Here is a 27,256-nt window from a genome sequence, read left to right on the forward strand (position 1 = left end):
TGTAAGCAGATGTTTCATGTTTGAAGCGGGTGTTTCACAGCTGTCTTGGCTGATTTCCATTTCCTACAGTAACAGTATACTTTTGATTTTGTCTTTATACTAGACACTATACAAATGTTACAACAGTGGAATTTAGTAAATTAGTCTAAGTGTCATCAACTTAAATGCAAATTATTCTTCTATATTTGATGTAACCAAACGCTGACCATGAGCGTCACAGCCACCGTGGACCTGTCCAACACAGAGCCTCATCAAGTCAGGTTTATTTATTTATATAGCACATTTTAAAACAACAGGGTTGATCAAAGTGCTTAACAATCAGCAAAAAAACAGCGAGACATTAAAAGGCAACGGTATGCGGTATTTGACAGGGAGCCAGTGTAAATTAGCTAGAACTGGGGTGATGTGATTATACTTTCTAGAACCTGTTAGAAGACGTGCAGCAGCATTTTGAACTAACTGCAGACGGTAGAGAGAAGAATGATTGAGGCCCAGGTATAAAGAGTTACAGTAGTCCAGTCTAGAGGTGATAAATGCATGAATACATTTTTCAAATACTTTCACTGGAAGATAGGGCTTCGCCTTTGATATCAAACGTAACTGGTAGAAGCTATTTTTACCACTGAGGACACTTGTTTATCTAATTTAAGAGAGCTATCCAAAAACACTCCGAGGTTTCTTACCATGTGAGAGAGAGCTGCTGTTGGCCTTCTACCGCTCCTCAGTGGGGAGCGTGCTCTCCTGCTGACTGGGTGTTTGATATACACTACTGAGAACAGGAAGGCTACGCAGAGGCTAATTAGCACCTCCCAAAAAATAATTGGTTGCCACCTCTGGAGGCCATTGCCAATCCTTGCATCTCAGGAGAACCAGGGCGCTCAAATGTGGCCACTTGCACCCCGCCCACCTGCTGTTTGACCCGCTGCCCTCTGCTCAGCACCTCATGTTAATCAGGTTCCACACTAGTGATGGGATTTCCGGCTCTTTTTAGAGAATCAGCTCTTTTGGCTCCGAACCGGCTCTTCAGGTTGTTTTGTTGCCTTAATTAATTTATTATTAACAATAATATAAAATTATGCACAAAAGGAATTACTAATGTAAAAAAGTGGTTTTATTTATATATGTTTATATATAAATATATGTCGTGGCCCCTAAAGACAAAGCACGTACAAACTCCAAAACACATTTCTAGCTTTAACTGAACTTCAAAACAGAGCTACTAGATCACTTAAATTACACAATTGAAAGCATATGTGTATGGTTTGTGTATTTATACACAGGCACTCATATATATTCAAATAATTTAAACAAATGTTCATTTACCTGTTATTACCACACACCAAATCCGGTCGTTGGTACTTGCTGGCTTGTGTAGCCACTAGGTAACAAAAGCTCAACACTGCTCCCTAGCATCCTGGAGCACTTCTGTTGTCTTTTGTATGTGTTTTGAAGTTTGTATATGCTTTGTCTGTAGGGGCCACCGTAAATATACTTTTATTTATTCACTCCACATAAAATGTAATAAATAAATCATATAATACAAAAATCAACTATTCACATTTCAACTTTTAACTACCGTAACTGTCGGGCTATAAGCCGCTACTTTTTGCACAAGCTTTGAACCCTGCGGCTTTTAGTCAGGTGCGGCTTTTCTATGGATTGTCCATAATTTTTGTGATATCGTAAGACGATTTGTTTTGTGTGTTCCGCTGTTGTACGGCACTACGTTGCCTGGCGGAAGGATCGGGGTTCAAGAGTGGTATGTTAGTCACATGTCCGTCCGCCAGGCAACGTAGTGCCGTACGAAGTAGCGCGAAAAACAAACTTCAAAGTAGCGGTACGCGTTCAGCGGGAGGCATGGATGATGAGCGGCGATAAACTTGCGAAAAGCAAGTCATGCCCAACTCCACCGGTGGATTCTGACAGCGTGGAAAAGTGCGAAAACATCCACGATCACCAACGGATTTTGAAGGGCTGGACTGCTGCATGATGGTGAGGAGGACACCGCCACGGCCCTTCTGAGGGTGTTCGACTCTGACACTGACAACGAGGATTTCTTTGGTTTTGAAAGTGACAACGAAGGAAAGAAGCTGAGAGTGGATGACGAAGCCACCCTGAGCCTGTTTGTATCCGACACTGGAGAAGAGGACTTTGGTGGTTTTAGTGCGCAGGAAGAAGAGAAAGATGGTGAATGACTGACTTTTCTTCTTGTTAAAGCCGTGTCACTGCACCTGAGCTGAATCTATTTTTCTGGTGTGCTGTAGGTTACTGTTATGTACTACATGTGCAAATATGTACCCATAACTTGTTTTTCAAAATATTAATAAAAGGGGTGTGTCTCCAAACAGCCATCTCTTTCCTGACAATTCCCTTTGTGCATATTCTCTTACATATGATAAGTCAACATTGAAACACCTGCGGCTTTTAGTCAGGTGCGGCTAATGTATGTACAAAACAGGATTTTCCCCTGATTTTGGCTTGTGCGGCTAATATTCAGGTGCGCTTTGTAGTCCGGGAAATACGGTATTTAAATTTTCAGCTTTTTCCTTTTAAACAAATTTAAAGTGAAACAACACAAAACTCTGCAAACCACAACACAATTAAATATAAATTATAATATGAAAACAAAAAGAAGATGCATATTCTCTGTCATATGGACCTGCATGAATTAACTTTCTGAATCCTTTATCATCCGCAAATGAAAGTAGTTGTGGATGATTACTATACCTTTCTAATGTGAAAACAAAAAACCTACGGCTCGCGATAAGGAGCCGGCTCGCATCGTTCACGTCAAAGACCCGGCTCTAACAACCATTTCGTTCGCGACCGACACATCACTAGTCCACACCTCCAGACTTACAAACAGCTTCTTCCCCTGGGCCATTTGAACTGTTAGCATAAACTGAAGCCATGGTCTGAGTAACCTGAATCACTCAGGCCACTCACACACGGACGCTATGCAGACCAAGTCTTTTCTTTGCACTACTTCCAATCACTTTGCCACTATTTTGTACTCTAATGTGTAGCTTTCTCTTATTTTTGCATATATTTCTCCTGTTTGCTATTTATTTTAAGTATTTGTTACTTGAATTGAAAAGGAGGAGTAGAATCACCATTGTCAGAAAACAAATTCTGTATTCCTAACTCATTTTTTGGTTTACTTATTTCTCTTTTTAAACTGTTGATGTTTTTTTGTTTTTTTTGCTTGAGGGTCCTGCACGGTACCTCTGTTGTCTCTCTTCTGGACACAGATCTATGATGTCATTCCTGAGATCTGCTGAAGCCACTCGGACAGTTTAGTGGTCACTTTAGTGTGGGTAACACTGTAGCCTTCACCTTCCACATCTCGAGCTTCTCACGTTCCCTCTTCCTGATGATGCTGACAGACAGAAAGAGAGAGAGCAATTGTTATTTGATTCTTTTGGTCGTCTCTCTATTTGTCGATGACAATAAAAATAAAGAATACTTCAGTCTCATCTCCTAAAACTGGGGATCTGGAAAAATAAAGATTGATAACATCTTCAGTGTCTGTGAAGCAGAGGGGGTTATTTGGATCAATCTTTTTTTGGACTGTGATGCTGTGCATCATAAGTTTGTATTAATTGTCACTGTTGCTCGAGAGATGGATAGAACAGGTTCCATCTCTGCATAAATGAAAACCTAAAACCTAAGTGAGAATTCACCTTCATCTTCCTCACATTACAGGCGATGCAGAGTAAAAATCCATCGGTAGTTGAAGTTTCCATGGCATCCAAACTGCAACAAACGGGATTAGCTCAGAATTATTGACTTTCGACGTGACCTTTCTCACCATCCCTCTGCCTCCCCAGGCCGTACATCTGCTTCGTTCCTTGCTTCTGGTTGTCTTCTGATAGCCCTGCTTTCCTTCACAGCTCTAAAATGTACCACACGTACAGCTACATGTAAATTCAACTTATATAGATGTTGTCGTGGGGTTACTACACACCAGATGGAAATGAGTAAAAATAGAACCCGTGCATGTCTTAAAATAAGAGGCTGAACGTCTAATCAGAGAAATATTTGTAATGCCGACTTTACAGTACAGATTATGCTTCTGTATCAGTATCTGTGTGACTGATTTTTCAACTCTCAATAGCTTATTGTGGATCTAAAAAAAGTATTTATATGCATGTGTGTGTGCTCAGTGCATGCGTGGTTGAGCACTTTGTGGGCGATTTGTGCAGCAGATTCAAACCCCTCAGCACTCTCCATCTCTGTTCTTCTCTTCCTCTCTCTCTTTTTGTTTTTCCATCTCTCTCTCACCCTCACTCCCTCTTTCTCTTTGAGTGGAGCCATAGAGACACTGAAGCTCCATTCCTGATAGGTATTAGATGTTCTTTTTCTTATTTCCTCCTGTATATCCCTGTGCAAGAGCCGGCATGCTCAGTCATTGATCAGGTCTTGCTCTATGCTTTTGGAAAATTCTGCTGATGTTACTGGAAGCTTAACCATCATCTTCTTATTTTTCTTTTTTTTGAAAAAGCAAAAGTAGGAGACTTTAAGGGTTCCAGTCTTGTCTTAGGGATGTTGTCAGCTGCTTCATTTGAGTGATTTTTCTCTTTTCCTTCCACAGGATAACTGTGCCAGAGTGCTGCTAGTTCGTGGAGCTGACAAGGAAGTAAAGAACTACAACAGCCAGAGTCCTTTTCAGGTAGTGTAAAAAAAAATCTTCAGTAGTGTTTGTGTGTAAGTGATTATGGAAGATTGATTCCAGCTTTCAGCCTGGGGAAACCGTCTTCAGAAGCAGCACATTTTTTTCATCCCATTTGTTACCATGGCAACGGTGCAACATGGTCAAGGTCAGCTGCAACCAGGGATGTAAATAGCTTTCTTGACAATATTCGATCATTTGTGATTAAACATTGTTAGGACAGAGCACAACCAAACCTCAGCATGCAGTGTAAAGTTTACCGTGTTTATTCATTTAGTTTCTTTTCTTTAAACTTGGAACTTCCACCAGGTCACCAGCAAACTCCTGGGTAGGCTTTACTATTAAACTGCATTTTAGCTGCACCTTAAAGGAAATCAGAAATTTTAAAATGTTACTCTTCGTACATTTTGGCCCTCTTCTCTTATTAGATTGCTATTTTCTTTTCTTTTTATTCGTATATGTGAATATTACAGACAACCCTAACCCTAAACAGATCTCTGGCAACCTGGCGCATGTTACTAGGTTAACTGGAGATCTTTAAATGTAATATGAAAATCATCTAACTTTAACAAGCTCTGTCTGTGTTCCTCCAACTTATCCCTCAGTTCGTTCAATCAGTCACAAAGGTAAAACATTTAACTCCTTAATTTTCTCAAGACAGATGAAATGATTATCCTCCATAACATGGAGTGTATGTGCACAGCGGCTTGAGCTGGTATTCAAGCGCATGTGTATTTGTATGTTTCTGCTTGCAGTGTTTGAAGTGTATATGCCTTAGCAAGCAAATCCATAAAAAATCCCAAGAAGCAGTAAGAGTTGTCTAACTGGTATGTTTGACTCATAACCTACGCCCGAGTTATAAAATAGCCATATTCAGGCAGGCGTTTATGAAAGGCAGTCCCACAGGGTCCTCAGCTGTCCTCCAAAGCCACTCCAGTGGAGCGCTTTATTAGCGTGAGCACTTCAGAGGCAATGAGGCTGAGCCGAACGAAGTTTTTAGTCAGAGTTTGAGCTTTCAGCTAAGAAGCTTAGTTTGTAGCCTAGACTTTGGATTTAGCTGAGTTGCTGTTAATATGCAGTTTTTTCTCTATCTTTGTGATGCTTTTTTGTTTGTGTCTGCTTGTTTGTGTTGTTCATGTTGAAACAAACATGTAGAAAACCCTCACCCTGTGAGGAGATTTGGTACGGTGCAGGCAGGCAATAAATTGGCTGCATGACTTGAATAAATATGTTTTCGTGGACCAAGTATCCTAACTTTGAAGATGGCCTAGGGTTCCACTGAACGTGATGATTTTGATTTTTTTATGCCAGCAAAAACACCGAGTGAAGCTGTGTGTCTGTCAAGAACGAGCAGTGTCACAAACATGTGGTCTAGACTGTTTTGTCCATATTTGTGCTGTCGTTGCTTCTTTGCTTAGCTTTTTGCTGCAGAGAAGAAAGAAGTCATAAAATAAACTTTGTTTTTTAGCGCTTCAAACAATAAAATGGCTCACTGCAGCCATGGTCTGACTTTTTTTGTTTTGTTTTTTTCCTTTAATGGGTGGTTTTGTGTTTCTTCCTCTTTGTAGTGAATCCTGCTCGGGTTGTGCTTTGGTTCCCACAATCCTTCTGTCTGCATAGCCAAAGAGTTATGCAAATGGTCACCAACATAAGACCATAAATCCTTAGAATTTCAGGCACAAGACAAACATGGAGTAATACGGAGTTTGAAGCATTACTAGATGTGAAAACTCTCTGACTTATGTAACTCTGTTATGACAAGGCAGGCTTTTTTTATTTGTTTGCTAAGAATATGTATTTAGCCCGCACTCACTATCTCGATCAGATTACCTCTTGTGCTTTTCCTTTTTAAAGAACCTTCAAAATAGCAACCCATAGAGCATTTCCACTTAAATGGAGTCTGTTTTTCACACAGGGCTGTTAATGCTCCGGCTGCATCTAATCACTAAGAGAACATCAACAGTAGTCAGTATGGTAATATACTGGAGGCAGACAATATAAGAATCAAGCACAAAAACTAAGGAAATGGCATTTAGTTGATTTTTTCTTTCTTTGAACACTTTGGAGATGGTACTGGATCTCTCTCCAAATAATAATGCTGCAACATGAAGTTGCTCTGTGGCACGGGCCCTATCCAGATCAGTCAAGCGTGGCGTGCTTGGAGCAGACACCAACTGACCGCTCTAGCAGGGTCTGTGCTCACAGGTTCTAATCAGGCACCTGAGTGTGTGCACCTGGGCACCAGAAGCTCCAAACAAGAGTCCGTAGCAGAATAAACTTTTTGGCATTGGCGCAAACCACACACCTATCTCTGCTGCTCAACCAACAAATACGTTTTCCTCACAACGGTGGAAAGTAAACACACAATTTAGTAGGTATAGGGTTTATTTTCAAAAAGGATTTACTTATCCTTTTTGTTAAATTTATCACATAATCACAGTGCAGTTTGACTGTTTGGAGATTTTTTTTCCGTTCCTTTTGTCTTTTGAGAAGATAAACCAATGGATCTATCAGCTTACATTAAAACTGACCAGCCAGCTACTTACTAGGGGAAAATCTGTGTTTTTCTTTACAGAGCTGAGTGCAAAAAACTGGAAAAGCAAGCGGCCACATCTTAGTAGTTATTATATAAGTTTAATCCTTAATTCAATTCAAACCTGTGATTATAAAAAATTACCTCACTTACAGTTGTGATTAATTGTGTAGTAGGCTGTTTGTCTCTGCTGTGTGTTGGACATTTTAACATGGAGCTCTGTAGGGGTGACTCAGAGGTGAAGCAAGCCTCACGTGGCCGAGGCACTGCAGTTTTTGACACATGCCTTAGTTTTTCTCGAGGTCACTGGTTGCTGTTGGAGACTGACTACACCAATGCTTAGCCTTGGACAGTATTTTCTATCAGCATCATCCAATCAAATATTGCCTAACTCGGGTTACAGCTGGAATGTTTGGAAAATCTATGCCAAACACCGAAGTTGATCCTGAGAAATATATATGCGGGGGAAAAAACCTAAAACTAAATATTTGGGGTTTGCAGAACAGTGACATGAGCTGTTCTCAGCATTAGCCAATACATCAGACAAACCTCTTGTGTAGCTAATACACTAAGTCTCATGTGATTGTATTTGGCGACTTTGTTTAATAGCAGCATGATATCATGCTTCCTCAGCTGTCAGGTTTTGGTGTAATTCCTTCAGAGCTCCAGAGCTAGAATTTTTTCTGTAGCTTTCCAGCAGATATCAGGAAAACATACAGGCAGAAATCTGTTGTAAAAGCAGTTTCTCTTCTGACAGCAGGCTTAACAGTAAAACAACAAGCAGCCACTAGACATGTTGGACTCTCACTTGTTGTCAAGTGGAAAAAATTCACTCTCTTGCTCTTACTATCTTTATCATTATTGCACTCTCCACCTACACATGAAGCCAAGAGCTAAATCAAACAAGTTTATGCTTGTTTTCTGGCCAGCAGACATCTGGGAAACTGAAGGAGAAATATTAGTACATCAGAGGCATAAAGCAACATCGCATTAACTATAGCACATGACCTCGGGAAACAAAAAGCAGGTCAAACTTATTACAAGCACAAAACTATATGATAAGAGTTCTAAAACGTACTTGGGCACCTAAAGTCTCATGTGTTTAAATGGGCATAAATCTGCAGCTGTAACGTCCTGATTACGTCCTGGCTGTAGCTCAGGAGGTAGAGCATCTGTTTAGACCCACTGGCTGCTTCTGGAGTGTCGGTGTCGCTGTCCCAGAAGCATCCACATTGCAGTTCCTCTAAGGGTCACGAGCCAAAAGTACATCGATACTCATCCATCCATTTTCTACTCATCCAGTTCAGGGTCGCGGGGGGCTGGAGAGGTGTGGTGCTCCCTGAATAGGTTGCTAGTCACCGTAGACATCCGTAGGAAAATGTCCACCTTTATAGCATTAAAGGCCATATTTACAACCTGGCATTTATGCGTAGTTCTTGGATAAACTATTTGGATGCTGTAATAAGAGGTACAGACAGCCCAGAGTCCAGCAAAATTCTGGTATCTAATTAGTCTGTTACTTAGCACTAATTAGCAGGTGTGTGTTTGGCTCAGAGTCAGAGTTCATCCTTTCCTGCCTCTTTTATGAAACTAACTTTGGCCTTCAATACAGGAAAGTCATTATCACAGACTGTGTAAAATATGGATGTAGACAGACAGTGTTGGGAAGGTTACTTTTAAAATGTATTCCACTACAGATTACAGATTACATGCCCCAAAATGTATTTTGTAACGTATTCCATTACGTTACTCAATGAGAGTAACGTATTCTGAATACTTTGAATTACTTAATATATTATCATGCCTTTTACAACATGAATGTCCTATTGCTGTGTGATTTATTACTGAAGGCTACTCTCCACACCAACACCAACTAGATGTTTAAACCTTCATATAAATGAGTAACAGTAGGTGGACATTAGGTAAGGCTGCACTTTTTGCAGCGATCTCATATAGAAAACTATTCCTCGCGTATATAAAACAGGTCCGCGGCTCCGAACCGTAGTAAAGGGACCTCTGGCTGATACGTCGGGTTCGTGTCGGGCTCGTAGCTGAAAACTAGCTTTACTTTGCTAGCGAGAGACAGAGAGAGGCGTTGAAAGGCTGCTGCAACGGAACTTTTTGTTTCGGAGGAAAACACGAACACAGTGTACAGTCGAGTCTTAACAGCTTACTTACAGCTGGGCTCGTCAGGCTGCAGTGGTTATTATTATATTTACATGCTTCCAGCTCCCGTTTCTGCTCGGTGACAGCTCGTACTTTTCCACTCTCCCTCCTCGCTCACAGACACATAACGGGTATGGCCGTCCATTCTCCCTGCAGCACGGACTACACTGCCTATTGCCTTCATATTAAATCATTTTTTGAATAATAAATTTTCACCTGATTATGCTGCTGCAAGTAGAGGTGACTTGGGCCATGAGATTGAGACACAGGCATTAGATCCTCTTATTGCGTGTTTTGTTTGGGTTTCCACCAGCGTGGAATCACCAAAAACAGAGCGAGCATAGCCTAACATATGAAACAGGAAAAGACCGCCGTGTAATCCATGTATTTCAACAAAGTAACTGTATTCTGAATACCACCTTTTTAAACGGTAACTGTAACAGAATACAGTTACTCATGTTTTGTATTTTAAATACGTAACACATGTATTCTGTTACCCCCCAACACTGTAGACAGCAAAGTCCTGTTGTGAAGAATCAAGCCGATGTCAAACCTATACGTGCATCTCACTAGAGAGGCCTGTTTGTCAATTCAGCAAAGGGATGTGCTTGAAAACATCATCATTAGGTGCCAAATTAACAACTGGAAAGTGCAAGTGTTAATAACTACTGATTGCTATAGTTGAATGAGGCGTGCTTACGTTGTGCCTCCGCTGCTGCTGCATGTGCTCTTAATTTGAACACTGTGTGGGTGTTCTGTGGTCGTGCCATTTGATAATATCATTTGTCAGTTCTGTGTGTGTGTGTGTGTGTGTGTGTGTGTGTGTGTGTGTGTGTGTGTGTGTACCATATTTCTGTCTCTTCAATCTGACCTGTGCCCAGCTGTAACCTTTTCACGCGCTCTGTAAAACCTCATTTCTTTTATCTTTTCATTTTCTTCACATTCGTTATCTTTCTTTTGCACGTTCTTTCTAGGCCAGTCTTTTAATCTAATTCCCCTCTTCACTCCTTATTATTTTCAGTCTATTTTGTATGCCCTTCCTCCTCACCTATTTCCTGTTCACCATGCCCCCACACATTCTCTTATGCACCCTTAGCACAGACTGTAAAGCACACATGGTTTTGTGACCTCTGCTGTAAATTATAGCTACCATTTACTCTAAGAATATAATGGGATTGCACATGCTCTGATGGAGGCCACTGTGACAAAACCTTTTTCACATTTGTTGACATGTCCTGAATGATTTGGTGAAACAGAGTTGTCGTCTTATTCCTGAAAGTTTGTGTTCGTGCTGCCTTTTTAAACTGGCATTACTGGAATTTGGTTTACGGCCAGATGAATGAATACATTGGGAAGATTCATGCTTTCATTTAGCAAGAGTCATAAACACCTTCCTGCTTTCCTTTGGGTGCAATTTGCCCGGTTTGATGGATAATCATGACATGATGGTCGCTGATATCAACAGTTATCTGTTTTCACAACAGTATTAACTAAAACTTGCAATTAGATGATAACATTCCAAGCGCTGTATGTTCCTCTGTGGGAATTAATAGCAAAATCATAACTGATGTAATTTGTATTAGTTCTCAGTGGAAAAGCTCAATAAACTCAGTGTATACTGCCCAGCACACCAAAAACACTCAGTTTGAGGGTGGGTGAGTAGAGTGGAAGCAGCTAACGAGCCTGATATTACCCTTAGAGTAGATCAAAAACAGTGCTAACGAGAGTGAAGATTAGACAGAAATGTAACTATAAATTAATGTTGCTGTTTATCTGCTGGATGATTGAAAGTAAATCTATCAAAACTTGAAATCACCTGCAGCTCTCAGGCTAAGTAAACCATTCTATCCTTTTAACCACCATGAGCTGTGTTTCATGTGTACCTTATGTTTGAATATGGATTTAATGTGTTAGTTAGCTGAACTAACAGCAACACTGACTAAAGCCAGTCTAGCTATTGTCCCTGTTTTATGTGAAGCTTATCTAATCCTGCTGAACTACATGGTTTTATCATCTGTAGTCATACTTTCTAAACACCCCTAAATCTTATATTTGACCCCTTTAGCAACATTTTGCACACATCCACAGCACTCTGCTATAATGTTGTTACTGTAGGTGTAGCCAGTAAAATAATAAAGAAGCATGTTGCAGATGGCACAGGTTGTAAAACGATGTATTTTAAATTAAAGCCATGATGGTCGAGTAAATCTTAACAAGTTGTTTTCTTGCCCAAAACCAGCTAAGATGATGCCCAGTGCATTTAAATTTACCCCTGAAGCATGTCCCTGTGGAACCCAACCCATGTGGGGGAATGGCAGACAGACCCACACAGCCCACAGTGGGCCTCAGTGAGGTAGCCTGTAGTTTGGTCTCCTCACACTAAGCAGAGAGGGGCCCAGATGTGGGCCACACTGCTGGGGCCCCACCCAGGCCTCCCCCAGGCTCACAGAGGACTCATGAGCTAGCCCCACAGTGTGGGGACAAATGTGCCCCTTATTGTATAACCACACCACTCGAAGAAAAGAAAAGAAAAGAAAGAAAGAAAGACAGCTCCTCTCATTCGCCATGCTCTTAATCACACAGGGTTACTATAGTGCTGTGTTTAACGTATTTGCCTCCTTCATGATTTCTTAGTCTTTTTCTCCATATTAGTATCAGATCATCAAAGATAGTTTGTTTGTAAATGCAAAATGCAGGTCTTAAATGATTATTTCATTTATTAAGGGAGGAGAGCAATCCAAACATGTCCATGAAAATCTAATTGTCCCTTGTTAAATCATGAATTAATTGTCATTAACCAAACTTTCTGGAAAGCTAAGTTCAGTTTCAGGCCTCATAACTGTCACATATGTTAAATCACAAAATCACTTAAATAGAAGCTGCTCTTCTAATCCAGTAAACAACAGTGAGAGCCATCATCCACAAATATTATAGTGAACTTTCCCAGGAGTGATGAAAGAACTCAGGCCAACATCTAAAAATCCGGAGGTCTCACTTGCTTCAGTAAAGGTCATTTATGAGCATCATAAACCGCTTTGATGCTTCTGGGTCCATAATTAATGGTCACCTGAAAAACTGCTCTCCTGAATCCTGAAGGTGAATGTCGGGCCATCACTTTGTGCCCTGAAGCTTAAGATCACTTGTGTTATGTAGCAGAACATTGATTGTAAACACACCAGCAAGTCCACGTCTGAATGGCTCAAAAAGACAAAACAAATGAGCCTTTTGGAGCGGCCTCATCAAAGTCCAGACTCAAATCAGATTGAAATGCTTTGGCATTTCCTTCAACAGGCCGTTTGTGTTTGAAAACCCTGCAATGTGGCTGAATTAAAACAATTCTGCAAGAAGAGTGGGCCAAAATTCCTCCACAACAAGACTCAATGCCAGTTCTCTTGAACGCTTGATTGCGGTTTTAGCTGCCAAGGCTGGCCCAATCATTTATTAGGTTTAGGAGACAAGTACTTTTCACACAGGGCCAGGTAGGTTTGGATAACATGTAACCTGCTGCACTGTGTAGCCATTTGTCCTGAAAGGAAAAAGAGTCAGCTCCTATCCAACAAATTAATCTTGAAATGGACGATGGCCTGATATCTTTCACTTCCTGAATTCTTTTGCTGTAAATCAATAAAAATCCTTCCTACTTCAGGTTCGAATAGATCACCTTCTCTCAGCCTCATATTTCTGACACTACACTGAAGTATCTTCTGGGGTTTCATCTTCTCCACAATAGTCATACTTCCCTGTATGGTCTTTAATTATTATAAATAATGTGCAAACATGCCTGTGTTAGCACACGATGGATAGGTGTGGATGAACTGTGGGGCTGTGTGGACAGGGCAAACCCCGGGCAGGCGTGCCTACATATGGCCAACAGCTTTCTAGATGGGTTTTCTAAAAGCAAGCCACCATGGAAAACTGTGAGAGGCGTCCCGAGGGGTGAAACTATTTAAAACCAGGCTTTAGTATGTTGAAAGTAAAAATATGTGAAGTCCAATAACGTTTTACTACAAGCAGACTAACATTAACAACATATTGTTACTATTAGTCTGGATGGAGTTGGATGCAAACATCAATGCATCTGTCTTAGCATTATACGTTCTATTGATCAGTCACATTCTAGCAGGCTTTAATTGCATGCAGCTAAAACGAGGAGTCACATTCACCAAATTGCATCTGAAGACCATGTGGATCTGATCTTTTTTACTCCATCTGTAATCAATGAATGATGAATGAAAGTGGACGTCTTGGCCCAGATATCAGTGATCAGTCTGCGGTCAATAGGCTAACCTATAGGACAGACTGACTTATCGAAAGAAAAAAGGAAATTTGTTAAAGTAGTTCCTGAATAATATTGTCATTTTTAGAGACCTTTAATTTATTTTGGATCAATTAAAACACTGCACTAATTAATTTCACTTTATTAGGTCATATTTTTGACATTTCACTTTGAGTCTATTTAAACTAACTCTATGGGAAGAAAATGAAGGCAAAATGTAAACGCATAAAGAAAAGTTTGGGCCCTCAAATTACTCAGTGCTGGGGAATGACTAAATTTAAAATTGAAGGGCAGTGTAGATCGAATCCTTTCTCCTTCCTGTTTGGACTTTTGTGTTTCAGTGATTGTTTTGATTGATTTTCCTTTTCTGGTGTCCTTCCACCATCTCTTTCTTTTGGTCTGGTCGACCCGTTGCCTTGATTTCCACTCGGCTTTAAGTGGCTCCACATCCTTCCCACCCCCACCCCGGTTACTTCTGTGTTATACACAACCATTTGTCTCCATGACAACCATGGGAGAACAGGAAAAGAATCGATGTGGGGGTGGTGATGGTGGTGATGGCAGTAGTGGTGGTGATAGTGGGTGGTAGAATGATAATGAGAGATAAATTGTGACTCCATGTAGCTTGTTTGGTACCTGGTTTGTGATCACAGTTAAACTTGAAACTGTCTTCTGTTGGATTCTGTAAGCTCCATTTTAGACTAGCTTTTGCTAATCCCATTCCAAATCTGTAGCTTCCTTAACTCTGGGTTTCTCCAAGGGTCTAAAATAAACAGTACAGAGCCACTCGAAATGTAGCCTGTAACATAAATAGCATTTACAGTATAAACAATGCTAAACAATTGTTTACACCTCCTCTATATCTCCTGTTTGGGTTTTAAAGGCCCACTTTGTGCCAGATGTATCCTTCGCGACAGATGATGATGATCTACTTCCAGGACTTTACTGACATTTGTGGGTCCTTATATTGATGCCGTGATTATCATTCCTTATATGAAGAGGATGATTGCCATTCTGTCACTCATCAATTCAAAAACTGTGGCAAAATGGCAGAAATGCACAGGAGGAATTGACATTACTGAACAGGACATTCAGAATACTGGCGCGTAGATCCATCAGGTTACGATGTAGATAGATTTTGCTTCAACAGAATTCCCACTAAAGCATAAATCAACAGTAAAAACAAAAAATAAATAAATAAATCCCCAGTAAAGCTCAGGGTCATGCCATCACCAACGCAATGCATTATGGGGTTGTTGTTCAAGTTCAGCTTGATAATGGAAGGCAGATGTTGCTTTGGGGTCTGAAGGTAAATTGTGAATATTTGGAAACTTATCAAAATGTTGAGCTGGTGTGTTGTAAAATGCTGGACCTGTACCTGTGAAGTGAATGAGCGCCCAGTTAGTTTGGAGACTTTCACTTTCCACGCTGGAAGCAAAAAGGAGCTAAGGTCACTGAGCCAACAAACACAAGCTCAGGTGCAGTTGGGAAAAGGGAAAACATCAACTTTAGCAACATTTCAGAAATCATGTTTGTGTGATCTCAACGTTATTCATAACACATTTAGCTGTTTATATGTTACAGTGCTGTTGCTATGTTATAGACATTAAATATTTTCTAGAATCCAAGAAAATCTTTTGCGTTTGTTTTTGAAAAATAGCTTTTGAAAAGTGAATTTGTTATCCTACTCAGTGGAAACCAGCAAATGAAATGCAACAGTGTGATGGTGACTGGGTACCACTGTTACATCTTGGACACACAGAAGTCATTGTGACTACCTCTGACCAGTATCAGCGGAGAACAAAGAACTACAAGCTCCTATAACTGCCGATGACATAAAACAAGGTCACGTCTGAAGATTCCCAGTGCAGTTTATTGCACAACATGCAAGGATGCAAGAGGTGCAAAAAGTGTTTGTCTTCGTGTCTCCCAGAGCCATGACTCGAGTGTTGAGTGTTCACACATGAACGTGAGCTTGAAGTAATTTATCATTTTTGTTTAATATGTTTTTCAGGAAATGTTGAGGAGCACGAGCATCCATACCTCCAGAAATAAGTTGACCGTTTGTGTTCATACAGATCAACCCCTCCTAATGACACTCCTTTACCTCCACGTCATTTGGGTGTTTTTTCAGAGCTCGTTTCTTAGTTAGTTTCTTTGTACTTGTTTTTTAGCCTTTTCCCAGCTTATGTTTTGTTAGTTTAGTCTTTGTTGTTTTCTGCCTTTGTTTGTAGTTTTGTTCAGGCCCATTTATAGTAGCTTTTTGGTCCATGTGCAGCAATAGCTTGGTTAGTATTGCTGGTCAAAAGCAACTATGTTCTGGTGAGCTTTGGACTCTTTGGGCGATTGCTGCCCTTTTTCCACTGATTATATAAGCTGGGCTTAGGTATTAAGTATCAAAGTATCAATTAAAAGCTATTAATTTGAGATTCTGGAGGAAAATTTGTGTTGGAAACGAAATGCTGAGTAAAGTGTCTTATTTGAAGATGCTGAAAGAAGTGTGTATTGTATGTTTAACTCTCAGTGTAGCTGAATAAATGAAAATAAATTATTCCCAGAGCCACTTGATTCCATTAGCAAACCAGAATTTAAATAGTAATTAGCAGAGGTGTAAATGTGTAAATACAGGTGATGGGACTGTATGACTATATTACAGTGGGAATCAGGTCAGAAACATTAATGTCACTCTAGACTTTCAAAGCTGTCAATAAGTGATTCTAACCTCACATTTTAACCTAGATGCTAAAAGATCTTTTGACCTTGAAATTACCTAAAAGCCTAAATGGAAACAAGGAACATATGCTGTTCCAAACAGCTGATCATTTATTGATAAAGAAAAACCAATAAGACAGAGGTTTTAGGGGGGACATATTTTATCCTATTATTACATTGCTGATGGGCAGTACATGTCTCAGTGCTTCAAACATCTTACAAATACATTAGGTTTGGCTACCTCATTCTAGGTCATAGTTGAAATGACGTCTTCATCTCTTTTCTTTGCCTCATCTCTTCCCATCCAACAGTTTCTCCTCAAGAACAGGCTTTGATAGATTTGTCACAGTTTGTGGCATGCGCTCTGGGAGATCCTCAGAATGAGTGGGCAATCCAGCCAGCATTCAGCACCCCCTCCCCCATCTCCTTAACAGGAAACATCACATTTGTTACCAAAAATATGAGCCTAAATTTACATTCAGTGACTCACATCTTATTTAAAAGCAAGCATTTTTCCCTTTTGTATCTGAATGCAGGTTGATAACAGAAATGTGAAAAGGAGTCAAAGTGGTGTAAAAGATTTCCTTTTGAAATTCCTAAGTGTGTCTCAAAAATGCTCTTTTTTGATTCATATATATATAAAGAACAAAAAAGGAGCACAGTTTACTACTTAAGCCAGCAATGCTTTGATAATACACATGCTCACTCTTCTCTTCTTTACTGAATATTTGTTCTCAGAATCAGAGGAGGCACACTTATATAATGCTTCTAGGCTTCTCATGAAGTGTGTGTGCATGTGCGTGTGTGTGTGTGCGCGCGTGCGTGTGCATATGTGCAGCGGGAAAATGAATCTGACTATTTTTACTGCCGTGAGCTTGACTCCAGCTGTACTGTAAACCTGTAACACTCAGCAAGCACTGTGCCTGCAGAGCTGACTGTAAGCAACAGCACGATAACAGGCAGCACGATCTGGGTCACTGACAGTGTAACAACCTGTTTAACCAGCTCAGCAAGAAATCGCGTTACTGCCCTCTGGTGGCCACATACAGATCACACTTCTGTGTAATGAAGTCCACTGATTTGAACGATTGAAGTGACTGTAATATACAAAGAATAAGAGCAAGACATTAGAAGAAAATAGTGCAAGACACCATGATGTTATGCCATCCACCGGGTCACCAGTTAATTACTTGTTGACAAGATAAGAGTTAAAAAGAAATGAAAAGCTTTTCCAGTATTGTAGGTAAGTTAGGACCCCAACTATGAACCTGAACATTAATTATTATCAAATGAAATATTTATTTTTGAAGGATGGCAGTCTAAATCAAAGTATGTAAGTGGCATTTGCACAACAAGAATTGTCAGCTTTTATTTTGAATAATGAGTCATTATGTACGCAGAGCCACTGAAAGTGTATCTAGAACAAAAATGCAGGAGTCAAATGCTCTCAGCTAAGAAGACAAAGGGGGAAAACCAAAAAAAATAGAAGAAGAAAAAGAGATTGTACAACCTAAAGAGCAACTAAACTGAAGGACTATTTTTCACTGAAGAGGGCAAGTCAGAAAGTTTGTAAGGAACAGTTACTGAAGACCAGTGTGAACAGAAACCGATATCTGTGCAGATGCCTGAAACTGACTTGAAGATCAGCCAAATGTAAGTTGGATAAGGTGTTTGATTTTTATGGATCAATTCTGAGAACTTTCAATCACACTTCATATTTGTCAGTTTGAAGAATGAAGGTCAATATTAATTTGTGGGCTTGACAGTTTGTTGTATTATCTAAACATTAAAGCAATTAAGATAAATACACAAAAATGTTACAATATGTGGTTCACGTCACTTCTCCAAAACTCTACCTTCCGTTTCCATGAGTAATGGTGCAATCGGTGTTTTTTTTTCTTTTAACCCTCCGAGCTCTGAGCCACCTTAAGTAGGAATGCTGAAGATTTAGAGTTAGTGCCAGCTTCAGTGCATAAAGAGGGAAACACATCATCATGTAGCAATTTCAAATATCCAGTCAAGTTTTCGGATTGACAGAACTACCTAATTCTCACATGGTCAGAAAATTAAAAATCACAATATTTTAACACTGGGTGTCAGCCTTTTTGGTTTTTTCCCGCCCAAAATAAGATAGGGTTATGGCCAGGATGTCTCATCACCACAAATGACAACTCATGGAGCTAGTGCTTGTGCCTTACATGATAAAATTTCAAAAAAGTCTCATTTCAGTTGTAGCTTTAGCTTTCCATTTTTAACAGTAAATGCATCAAGAGAACCACAAACGGGACTTATGGACAGGTATTAAGTGAATATTGACTTGAAATATGTACGTATACTGATCAGACATAATATTATGATCCCCTTCCTAATATTGTTCGTCCCCCTTTTTCTGCCAAACCGGCCTCGACTTGTGGAGGCATGGACTCCACTAGACCTCCACTAAAGGTGTGCTCTAGTATCTGATGCTCAATTAAATTGAGATCTGAGGAATTTGGAGGTCAAGTCAACATCTCAAACTCATTGTTGTACAGGGTGGGCCATTTATATGGATACACCGTAATAACATGGGAATGGTTGGTGATATTAAAGTCCTGTTTGTGGCACATTAGTATATGTGAGGGGGCAAACTCCTCAAGATGGGTGGTGACCATGGTGGCCATTTAGAAGTCGGCTATCTTGGATACAACTTTTGTTTTTTCAATAGGAAGAGGGCCATGTGACACAAGTCATTGGTAATGTCACAAGAAAAACAATGGTGTGCTTGGTACAAGTTTCTGACCACTTATAAAATGTGTTCAATGTGCTGCCCATTGTGATGGATTGTCAATGCAACCCTCTTCTCCCACTCTTCACACACTGATAGCAACACCGCAGGAGAAATGCCAGCACAGGCATCCAGTATCCGTAGTTTCAGGTGCTGCACATCTCGTATCTTCACACCATAGACAATTGCCTTCAGATGACCCCAAAGACAAAAGTCTAAGGGGGTCAGATCGGGAGACCTTGGGGGCCATTTAACTGGCCCACGACGACCAATCCACTTTCCAGGAAACTGTTCATCTAGGAATGCTCGGACCTGGCACCCATAATGTGGTGGTGCACCATCTTGCTGGAAAAACTCAGGGAACGTCCCAGCTTCAGTGCACAAAGAGGGAAACACATCATCATGTAGCAATTTCAAATATCCAGTGGCCTTGAGGTTTCCATTGATGAAGAATGGACCCACTATCGTTGTACCCCATATACCACACCCAACCATCACTTTTGTTGTTCCAACAGTCTTGGAGGGATCCATCCAATGTGGGTTAGTGTCAGACCAATAGCGGTGGTTTTGTTTGTTAACGTCACCATTCACATAAAAGTGTTTTGCCCATTCTGCAAATTCTGTGCGCCGATCTGGGTCATCCTCGTTGAGATGCTGCAGTAGCTGGAGTTTGTAAGGGTGCCATTTGTGAGTAGCTAATATCTGCTGAAGGGATGTTCGACTAATGCCACTCTCCAGTGACATGCGGCGAGTGCTACGCTGTGGGCTCTTGCCGAATGAAGCTAGGACAGCCACTGATGTTTCTTCATTAGTGACAGTTTTCTTGCGTCCACATTTTGGCAAATCCAACACTGAACCAGTTTCACGAAACTTAGCAAGCAGTTTGCTGACTGTAGCATGGGAGATGGGTGGTCTCGTTGGGTGTCTTGCATTGAAATCTGCTGCAATGACCCGGTTACTGCGTTCACCAGATATCAACACAATTTCCATCCGCTCCTCACGTGTTAACCTCTTCGACATGTCAGTGGCTGTGAACAAAGAGAAACTTGTAAATAATTCATGAAAGAATAAAGTTACGTTGAAACCAAGCACACCATTGTTTTTCTTGTGACATTACCAATAAGTTTGATGTGTCACATGGCCCTCTTCCTATTGAAAAAACAAAAGTTGGATCCAAGATGGCCGACTTCTAAATGGCCACCATGGTCACCACCCATCTTGAGGAGTTTGCCCCCTCACATATACTAATGTGCCACAAACAGGACTTTAATATCACCAACCATTCCCATGTTATTACGGTGTATCCATATAAATGGCCCACCCTGTACTCTTCAAACCATCGCCAAAGTATTTTTGCTTTGTGGCAGGATACATTATCCTGCCATCAGGGAATACCTTTCCAGTGAAAGGATCAACATGGTCTTCAACAATGCTTATGCAGATGTTATGTGTCAAAGTAACGTCCACATAGATGGCAGGACCCAAGATTTCCCAAAAGAGCATCCTGGTGCCAGGTGTTCCCAAGGTAAGTGACGCACATGCATCTGGCCAGCCAAAAAATGTAAAAGAAAACGTGGTTCATCAGAGTAGGCCACCTTCTTCCATTGCCCCATGGTCCAGTCCTGATGCTCACATGTGATGCTCCCATTGTTGGTGCTTTCAGCAATGGAGTGCGGTCGCATGGGCACCCCGACCACGCTGCGGCTATGCAGCCCCAATCCACGGTGATTTCTCATACCTTTCTATCAGAACGAGCTTTAACTTTGAGGCAGTTTGAGCCACAGTTGCTCATCTGTTTTATCCGACCACACAGGAAGCCTTTGCTCACCACATGCATCAGCAAGCCTTGACCCTGCCACTGGTTCACCATTGTTCCTTCCTTGGACCACTTTTTATAGATGCTATCCACTGCAGACTAGGACCACTCCACAGATCTGCACTTTTCTGATCTAGTCGTCTAGCCATCTCAAACTCAAACTTGCCCAGTTTTCCTCCTTCTAACACATCAACTTTGGGAACAGCTCTTCACTTGCTCCGTGTGTACCCTAACTACTTACAGGTGACATAATAAACAGGTAATCGGTGTTATTTCCTTTCAATGGACACAATGTTATGTCTGATCAGTGTATGTGTGTAATAGGTAAGTAGATTCCAGGCTTCTCCAGCTTGATCTTACCAATTTGAAGGGAAAAAAAGACTCTCATTATTGTGATTAACGCTTTTTCCTGCTTGCACTTTTGTAATTTTCTTCTGTTATGTGTTCTTGCTTTTAGAGACAATCATTTGTGGTTCCCTTGTGAATTATTCTGTAAGAGCCTCATGTTGCATGGAAGGCCAGGAGTGAAAGAAAGCATTCTTATGTTTAGTCATTAATAAAGTAATTTATTACTTGATAATTTATTGGAGAGTAAAAAGAAGGATAATGAATATATATTTATAAATGAACTATTTATCTGTCTTTCAAATGGAAAAGAAAGGAAAGAAAACATTAACCAATAAGAAAGCTCCTAAGATCACACCATATGGCTAATTTGCATTGCTTTTTTTCACAAAGGACCAAAATGTCAGTTAGTTTATCGTCATGTAGTTGCTTCATTTTCACGATTTGTTTCTCAGAGCAGTTCACAAAAGGCTACTTTTGTTTTAAAAAAATCCACGTGTAAATTCTTGTGTTTCTTTTTCTCCGTCTCACACTCACTCTCTGTCGTGTCTGTGCTTGGCTGTTTCTCTCACTAGGTTGCCATTATTGCTGGAAACTTTGAGCTTGCTGAGCTCATCAAGAACCACAAAGAGTCTGATATAGGTGAGTAACAAAGAAGCATATTTTCTTCTCCTCAGTCCAACCGCATCTATTTTTCTTCAGTCACCAAGTGCATATTCCCGAATCTCTCTTGGGATACATTTCAAATCCTCACATTTGGTTAGATCCTCCTAAATGACTTATTGCAATAATCCCTTCCACTGGATTACAAGATGACTGCCAAAGGGATGAAAGTGTACGTTTATGTCAGGACAATCCAGGGCTGTTTGAGCCAACACAAAGGATCAATACTTTGGTCCAGGGAAGCTTTTCCTGGATCAAATCTGGTCAGTTTAGAGGTGTTAAATAATCTGTGTGCTAGCATTTGATAAACCCGGTATATGGGTTTAACTTTTATTTTACTCTGATTGTGATTATTTTAGCTTGTAAGATTTCTTTATTTTATATATATTTACTATTCTAAGATTCAATTCAATATTATTTATACAGCGCCAAATCACAACATAAGGTTGTAAGGTAGACACTACAATAATACATACAGCAAAAAACCCAACAATCATATGACCCCCTATGAGCAAGCAGTTTGGCAACAGTGGGAAGGAAAAACTCCCTTTTAACAGGAAGAAACCTCCGGCAGAACCAGGCTCAGGGAGGGGCGGGGCCATCTGCTGTGATTGGTTGGGGTGAGAGAAGGAAGACAGGATAAAGACATGCTGTGGAAGAGAGACAGAGGTTAATAACAGATATGATTCGATGCAGAGAGGTCTATTAATACATAGTGAGTGAGAAAGGTGACTGGAAAGAAAAACTAAATGCATCATGGGAATCCCCCGGCAGCCTACGTCCATTGCAGCATAACTAAGGGAGGATTCAGGGTCACCTGGTCCAGCCCTAACTATATGCTTTAGCAAAAAGCAAAGTTTGAAGCCTAATCTTGAAAGTAGAGATAGTGTCTGTCTCCTGAATCCAAACTGGAAGCTGGTTCCACAGAAGAGGGGCCTGAAAACTGAAGGCTCTGCCTCCCATTCTACTTTTAAATACTCTAGGAACAACAAGTAGGCCTGCAGAGCGAGAGCCAAGTGCTCTAATAGGGTGATATGGTACTACAAGGTCATTAAGATAAGATGGGGCCTGATTATTTAAGACCTTGTATGTGAGGAGCAGGATTTTGAAATCAATTCCATTGCTGGCATTACTCTGTGTCTATAGCGGTGTAATTGCTACAGATTTGCTGTCTTTGTACGGTACTTCAGCTAACTGATGCATTTAGACCAATAATGGAGCTCAAAAGAGCTGCTGGTTAATAGCAACATCTAAAACCCAAATGCTATGCCTACAGTTTTCTCCCACAAAGAGTGAGTGAAAATCCCACTAAAAGCATCCTCGTAATAAACCATCCGCTACAGCACATGCTGTCTCTGAATGCAAACAAACATGCTTTTTTAATTTTATAGAAACAAAGACGACATCATTTCTGTATCAGATTTAAATTGCTAATATTAATCCAAATATTATAAGCTTTACATTCAAAGTCAAGATGATGTGTCCAGTTTATTTTATTAGCAAATACGGTACTATCACAGTTTATTATAGTGAAATGAAAAATCATGCAAAAAAAAACTAAACAAGTAAATAATCAAAAGACTAATAACTCAAAATAACTCAAACATAAACGTAGAGTTTGTGTTAAATATTTAAATAAACCTTTGCAAAAGAAGCAGAAATAGGTCAATTATAGCCACAGTAAAACGTAGACTTCACCAAACCTACTACAAAACACTGGGAGTAACAGCCTGAAGCTGTGTTCACGCTGGAGAGGATTTGTAGCAATGAGGTGACCAGAAACCGCAGAAAATGAATCACACTCATCGACATGTTAAATAACTGCTGGAGATGGGAAGTTGGTGAAAACAATGAGAGCGGTGAACCCTAGGAGCGCTGCTGGCCCTGACGGCCTCCCAGGAGCTGTGGTTAAAGCCTGCTTTGAACAGCTGGCAGGGATCCTCACCAGGCTGTTCAACCTCTCCCTGACTCATGCCACCGCTCTCACCTGTCTGAAAGCCTCTGTCATCATTCCCATACCCAAAAAGACTGGTATAGGCAGCGTCAATGACTATTAATCTATAACCCTCGTGTCTGTAGTCATTAAGTGCTAAGAGCGGATAGTAAGAGCGCTTAACCACCTGGAGAACAGGAAGAGCTGCGTGAGGAGGTTCTTCATGGACTACATCTCAGCAATCAGCACCAGAATCCCAGACTTTTCACAACCAAACTGGACCACCTTAACATCCCCCCTGCCGCCTGCCCCTTGTTCTGTATGCCCTGTACATCTACGACTGTACACCAACCCACCCAACTAACGTCATCATCAAGTATGTCGATGACATCACTGTGGTTGGGCTCATCTCTGATGGAGATGAGACAGCATAGTAGAGAACTTGTCCTGCTGGTGCTCAGAAAATAACCTGACGCTGAACGTCCGTAAAACAAAACAACTCGTTGTGGACTTCAGGAGACACAGACAGGTCCACTCCCCTCTCATTATAAATGGAGAATGGGTGGAATCTGTCTCCACCCTCAGGTTTCTGGACACCCACATCTCCATTGATTTCACCTTGACACACAACACCATCGCCCTGGTAAAGAAGGCCCAGCATTGGCACTTCCTCCGTATCCTGAGGTAGAAAAACCTGGACCGGAAGCTGCTGCTGGCCTTCTACCGCTCCTCAGTGGAGAGCGTGCTCTCCTGCTGACTGGGTGTTTGGTACGCAGGGGGCACTACTGAGAACCGGAAGGCTACACAGAAGGTACTTAACACATTGGCTGCCCTCTGCCACCCCTGGAGGCCAATCCTTGTGTCACAGGAGAACCAGGACGTTCATACGTGACCACTTGCACCCCGCTCACCACCTGTTTGACCCGCTGCCCTCTGCTCAGAACCTCAGGTTAATCAGACCCCACACCTCCAGACTCACAGACAGCTTCTTCCCCTGGGCCATTAGAACTGTTAACATACACTATCCCCCCACGCCCCACCCCTGCCCACTCACCTCTGACCTCTGAGCCATGGTCTGAGTAACTCCACTCACACAGACTCTATGCAGACCAAGTCTTTTCTTTGCACTACTTCCAGTCACTTTGCAACTATTTTGTACTCTAATGTGTGACTTTCTCTTATTTTTGTATATAAAGTACTGTATTTCTCATGTTTGCTATTTATTCCTGCTGTCTACTATTTATATTTTATTCCAGCACAGTTGGTGTGGAGCACCCACAGTTTCGTTATACACGTACAATGACAATAAAGGCGTATTCTACTCTATTCTATTCTATTCTATAAACTTTTCTCAACTTGAGACAAGCGACTACTAATGAGAGGGAAGAATATTGCCGTTTGACATATAATCTTGTAGTGAATACATTAGAATGTTACGTAGACAAATAGAGCCTCAAATGTCCAGCCGTCAGTTTTCAAGCAATGTGTGACAAGAAAATCTGTTCCAGTGTGCATGCAGCTTGAGAACTGTAGTCTTAGTTTGCCAGTCTAGAGTCACAAGACTTCCAAAGGCCCACCAGCCGCCTAAGAGGTTTAGAGGAAAAACTGCTTCCCTTTAAACATCTGAAAAGATACAAAAGACTGTAACCAGCCTCTGCTTGTTTGCAGGAGTTTAAAAGGGGAAATTTCATGATTTACTGGAGTGAGCATATTAAGTCATTAGTATTGGATAAAATCCTCACACTGAACGCCTTTTGAGGCAAGAGTCCAAGACATGACAGTGACAGGCAGGGAGTGGACCGGGAATGCAGGACTCAGCAGAAAGACTATAAAACCAAAGACCACTGCTTTATTGCTGGTAAAAAGGCAGCAAAACACAACAGGTAAAGCCGGGCAGGGTCAACCAGACAGAGACTACACACACCATGAGGGACAACACAACAAAGAACAGAGGGAGACGCAGGAGGGCGACTAAGGGAAGCAGAGACACAATGTGTCACTACAAACCATGTGAGAATGTTCAGCCCGCTCACTGACCAGATGTGTCTCGGTTGACAGCAACAAAAGTAAACACAGGTGGTGTATCCTGGACTTTTGGAGAGCACCGAGAAATTACGTTGTTTTCATGGCTAGCTGCTAGCTCGTGCAGACCTTTGCACATCTAGAGTACCTCGCCACATTTAGAAGAAAAGCAGCTCTATAATTGGTTAGGGTTGAGGTCGGATTCACACCATAAACGAACTGCTCTGGAGTGTGTGTTACTGTGTTGACATCACTAACACAAATTAACCACACCACTGGGAAGAAGAACCAGAGCTCTCAGACTAACACGCGTTTTACAGACTGGAACTGGGATAAACAAACATGGAGACTGGACAGACTGGGAGACAAAGGGACACAACACAGAGAGATAAGCACAGGGACAGGACTACAAACATATTAACTAGACAAGACAGGGAACGTAGAGAGCCACCAAAACAGGACACAGAGAGACCAGACAGACACGGGAGCATGACCAGAGAGACAAAGGACAACACAGAGACAAGACTGGGACAGACAGGACACAAGAGGGGCACTCACATAATAAAACAAGAAATCAAAAAGTACGAAAATAAATAATGAAAACTGAGAGGCAAAGGAAAAAAGGACCTCAAGATTAACCGAAACAGCAGCAGAACATAAGTTAACTCAAACCAAAAGTCTATAACAAACTCAAAAGCTGGACCAGTGATGACCCCAGCATGATCTGACATGTACAAATAGTTTACTATAACAGAAAACAATGTATTGTTCATATTTACATGCACTGTCACAGCACAATAAGCCGCTGCTGTCACATTGATTTTGGAAATGATTTATTCCAACATAAGTGAATGTCGATGTGCTTTCACACATAAAATATTAAAGCTGAGTGAGCCTTCACTTTGTGCAAACCCAAATATAGCAGCGATCCTTAGCCTGGAATGCTTGATAAGGTGGAATTACATAAAATGGCTTCATAGAGATATGTAGTGTAAAAGGCATAGCATTATTTCTCCATCTGTGTGTGTGTGTGTGTGTGTGTGTGTGTGTGTGTGTGTGTGTGTGTGTGTGTGTGTGTGTGTGTGTGCGCGTTCACGTGTGAGGGAGGTGAGAAAGATGAGAACAATTTTTCACGAACATTCAAACATGATAAGAAGTATTTTTTGAACAAATTCCATGTTTTTTTTTTCCATCTTGCCATCTCTCTATCTATTTATTACCTTTGTTGCTTAGTTGCCACGCTGGAGCGGCAGATTGGTGAAAGCAACAGACTCTGCTTCAGTTTAACACCTGATAAAGTGACATTTTCACTTTTCAAGTGAAGCAAACAACCACAAATCATTTACAGCTTCAA

The 27,256-nt window shown here is 41.0% G+C and overlaps 1 protein-coding gene across 2 annotated transcripts in view; it reads left to right on the forward strand.

Annotated features, from left to right (window-relative positions):
• The window catches only part of LOC309701688 (SH3 and multiple ankyrin repeat domains protein 2-like), a 303,803-nt gene that overhangs the window by 140,183 nt on the left and 136,364 nt on the right, over positions 1–27,256 (forward strand). For both annotated transcript variants that reach the window (XM_082525846.1, XM_082525845.1), the window contains exons 9-10: positions 4,595–4,672; positions 21,860–21,926. In XM_082525846.1, coding sequence (XP_082381972.1) covers positions 4,595–4,672; positions 21,860–21,926 — 145 coding nt within the window. The remainder of the gene's footprint in view (positions 1–4,594; positions 4,673–21,859; positions 21,927–27,256) is intronic.

The sequence above is a fragment of the Aulonocara stuartgranti genome (assembly GCF_965226115.1).
Source record: "Aulonocara stuartgranti genome assembly, chromosome: 1".
NCBI classification, from domain to species: Eukaryota; Metazoa; Chordata; class Actinopteri; order Cichliformes; family Cichlidae; genus Aulonocara; species Aulonocara stuartgranti.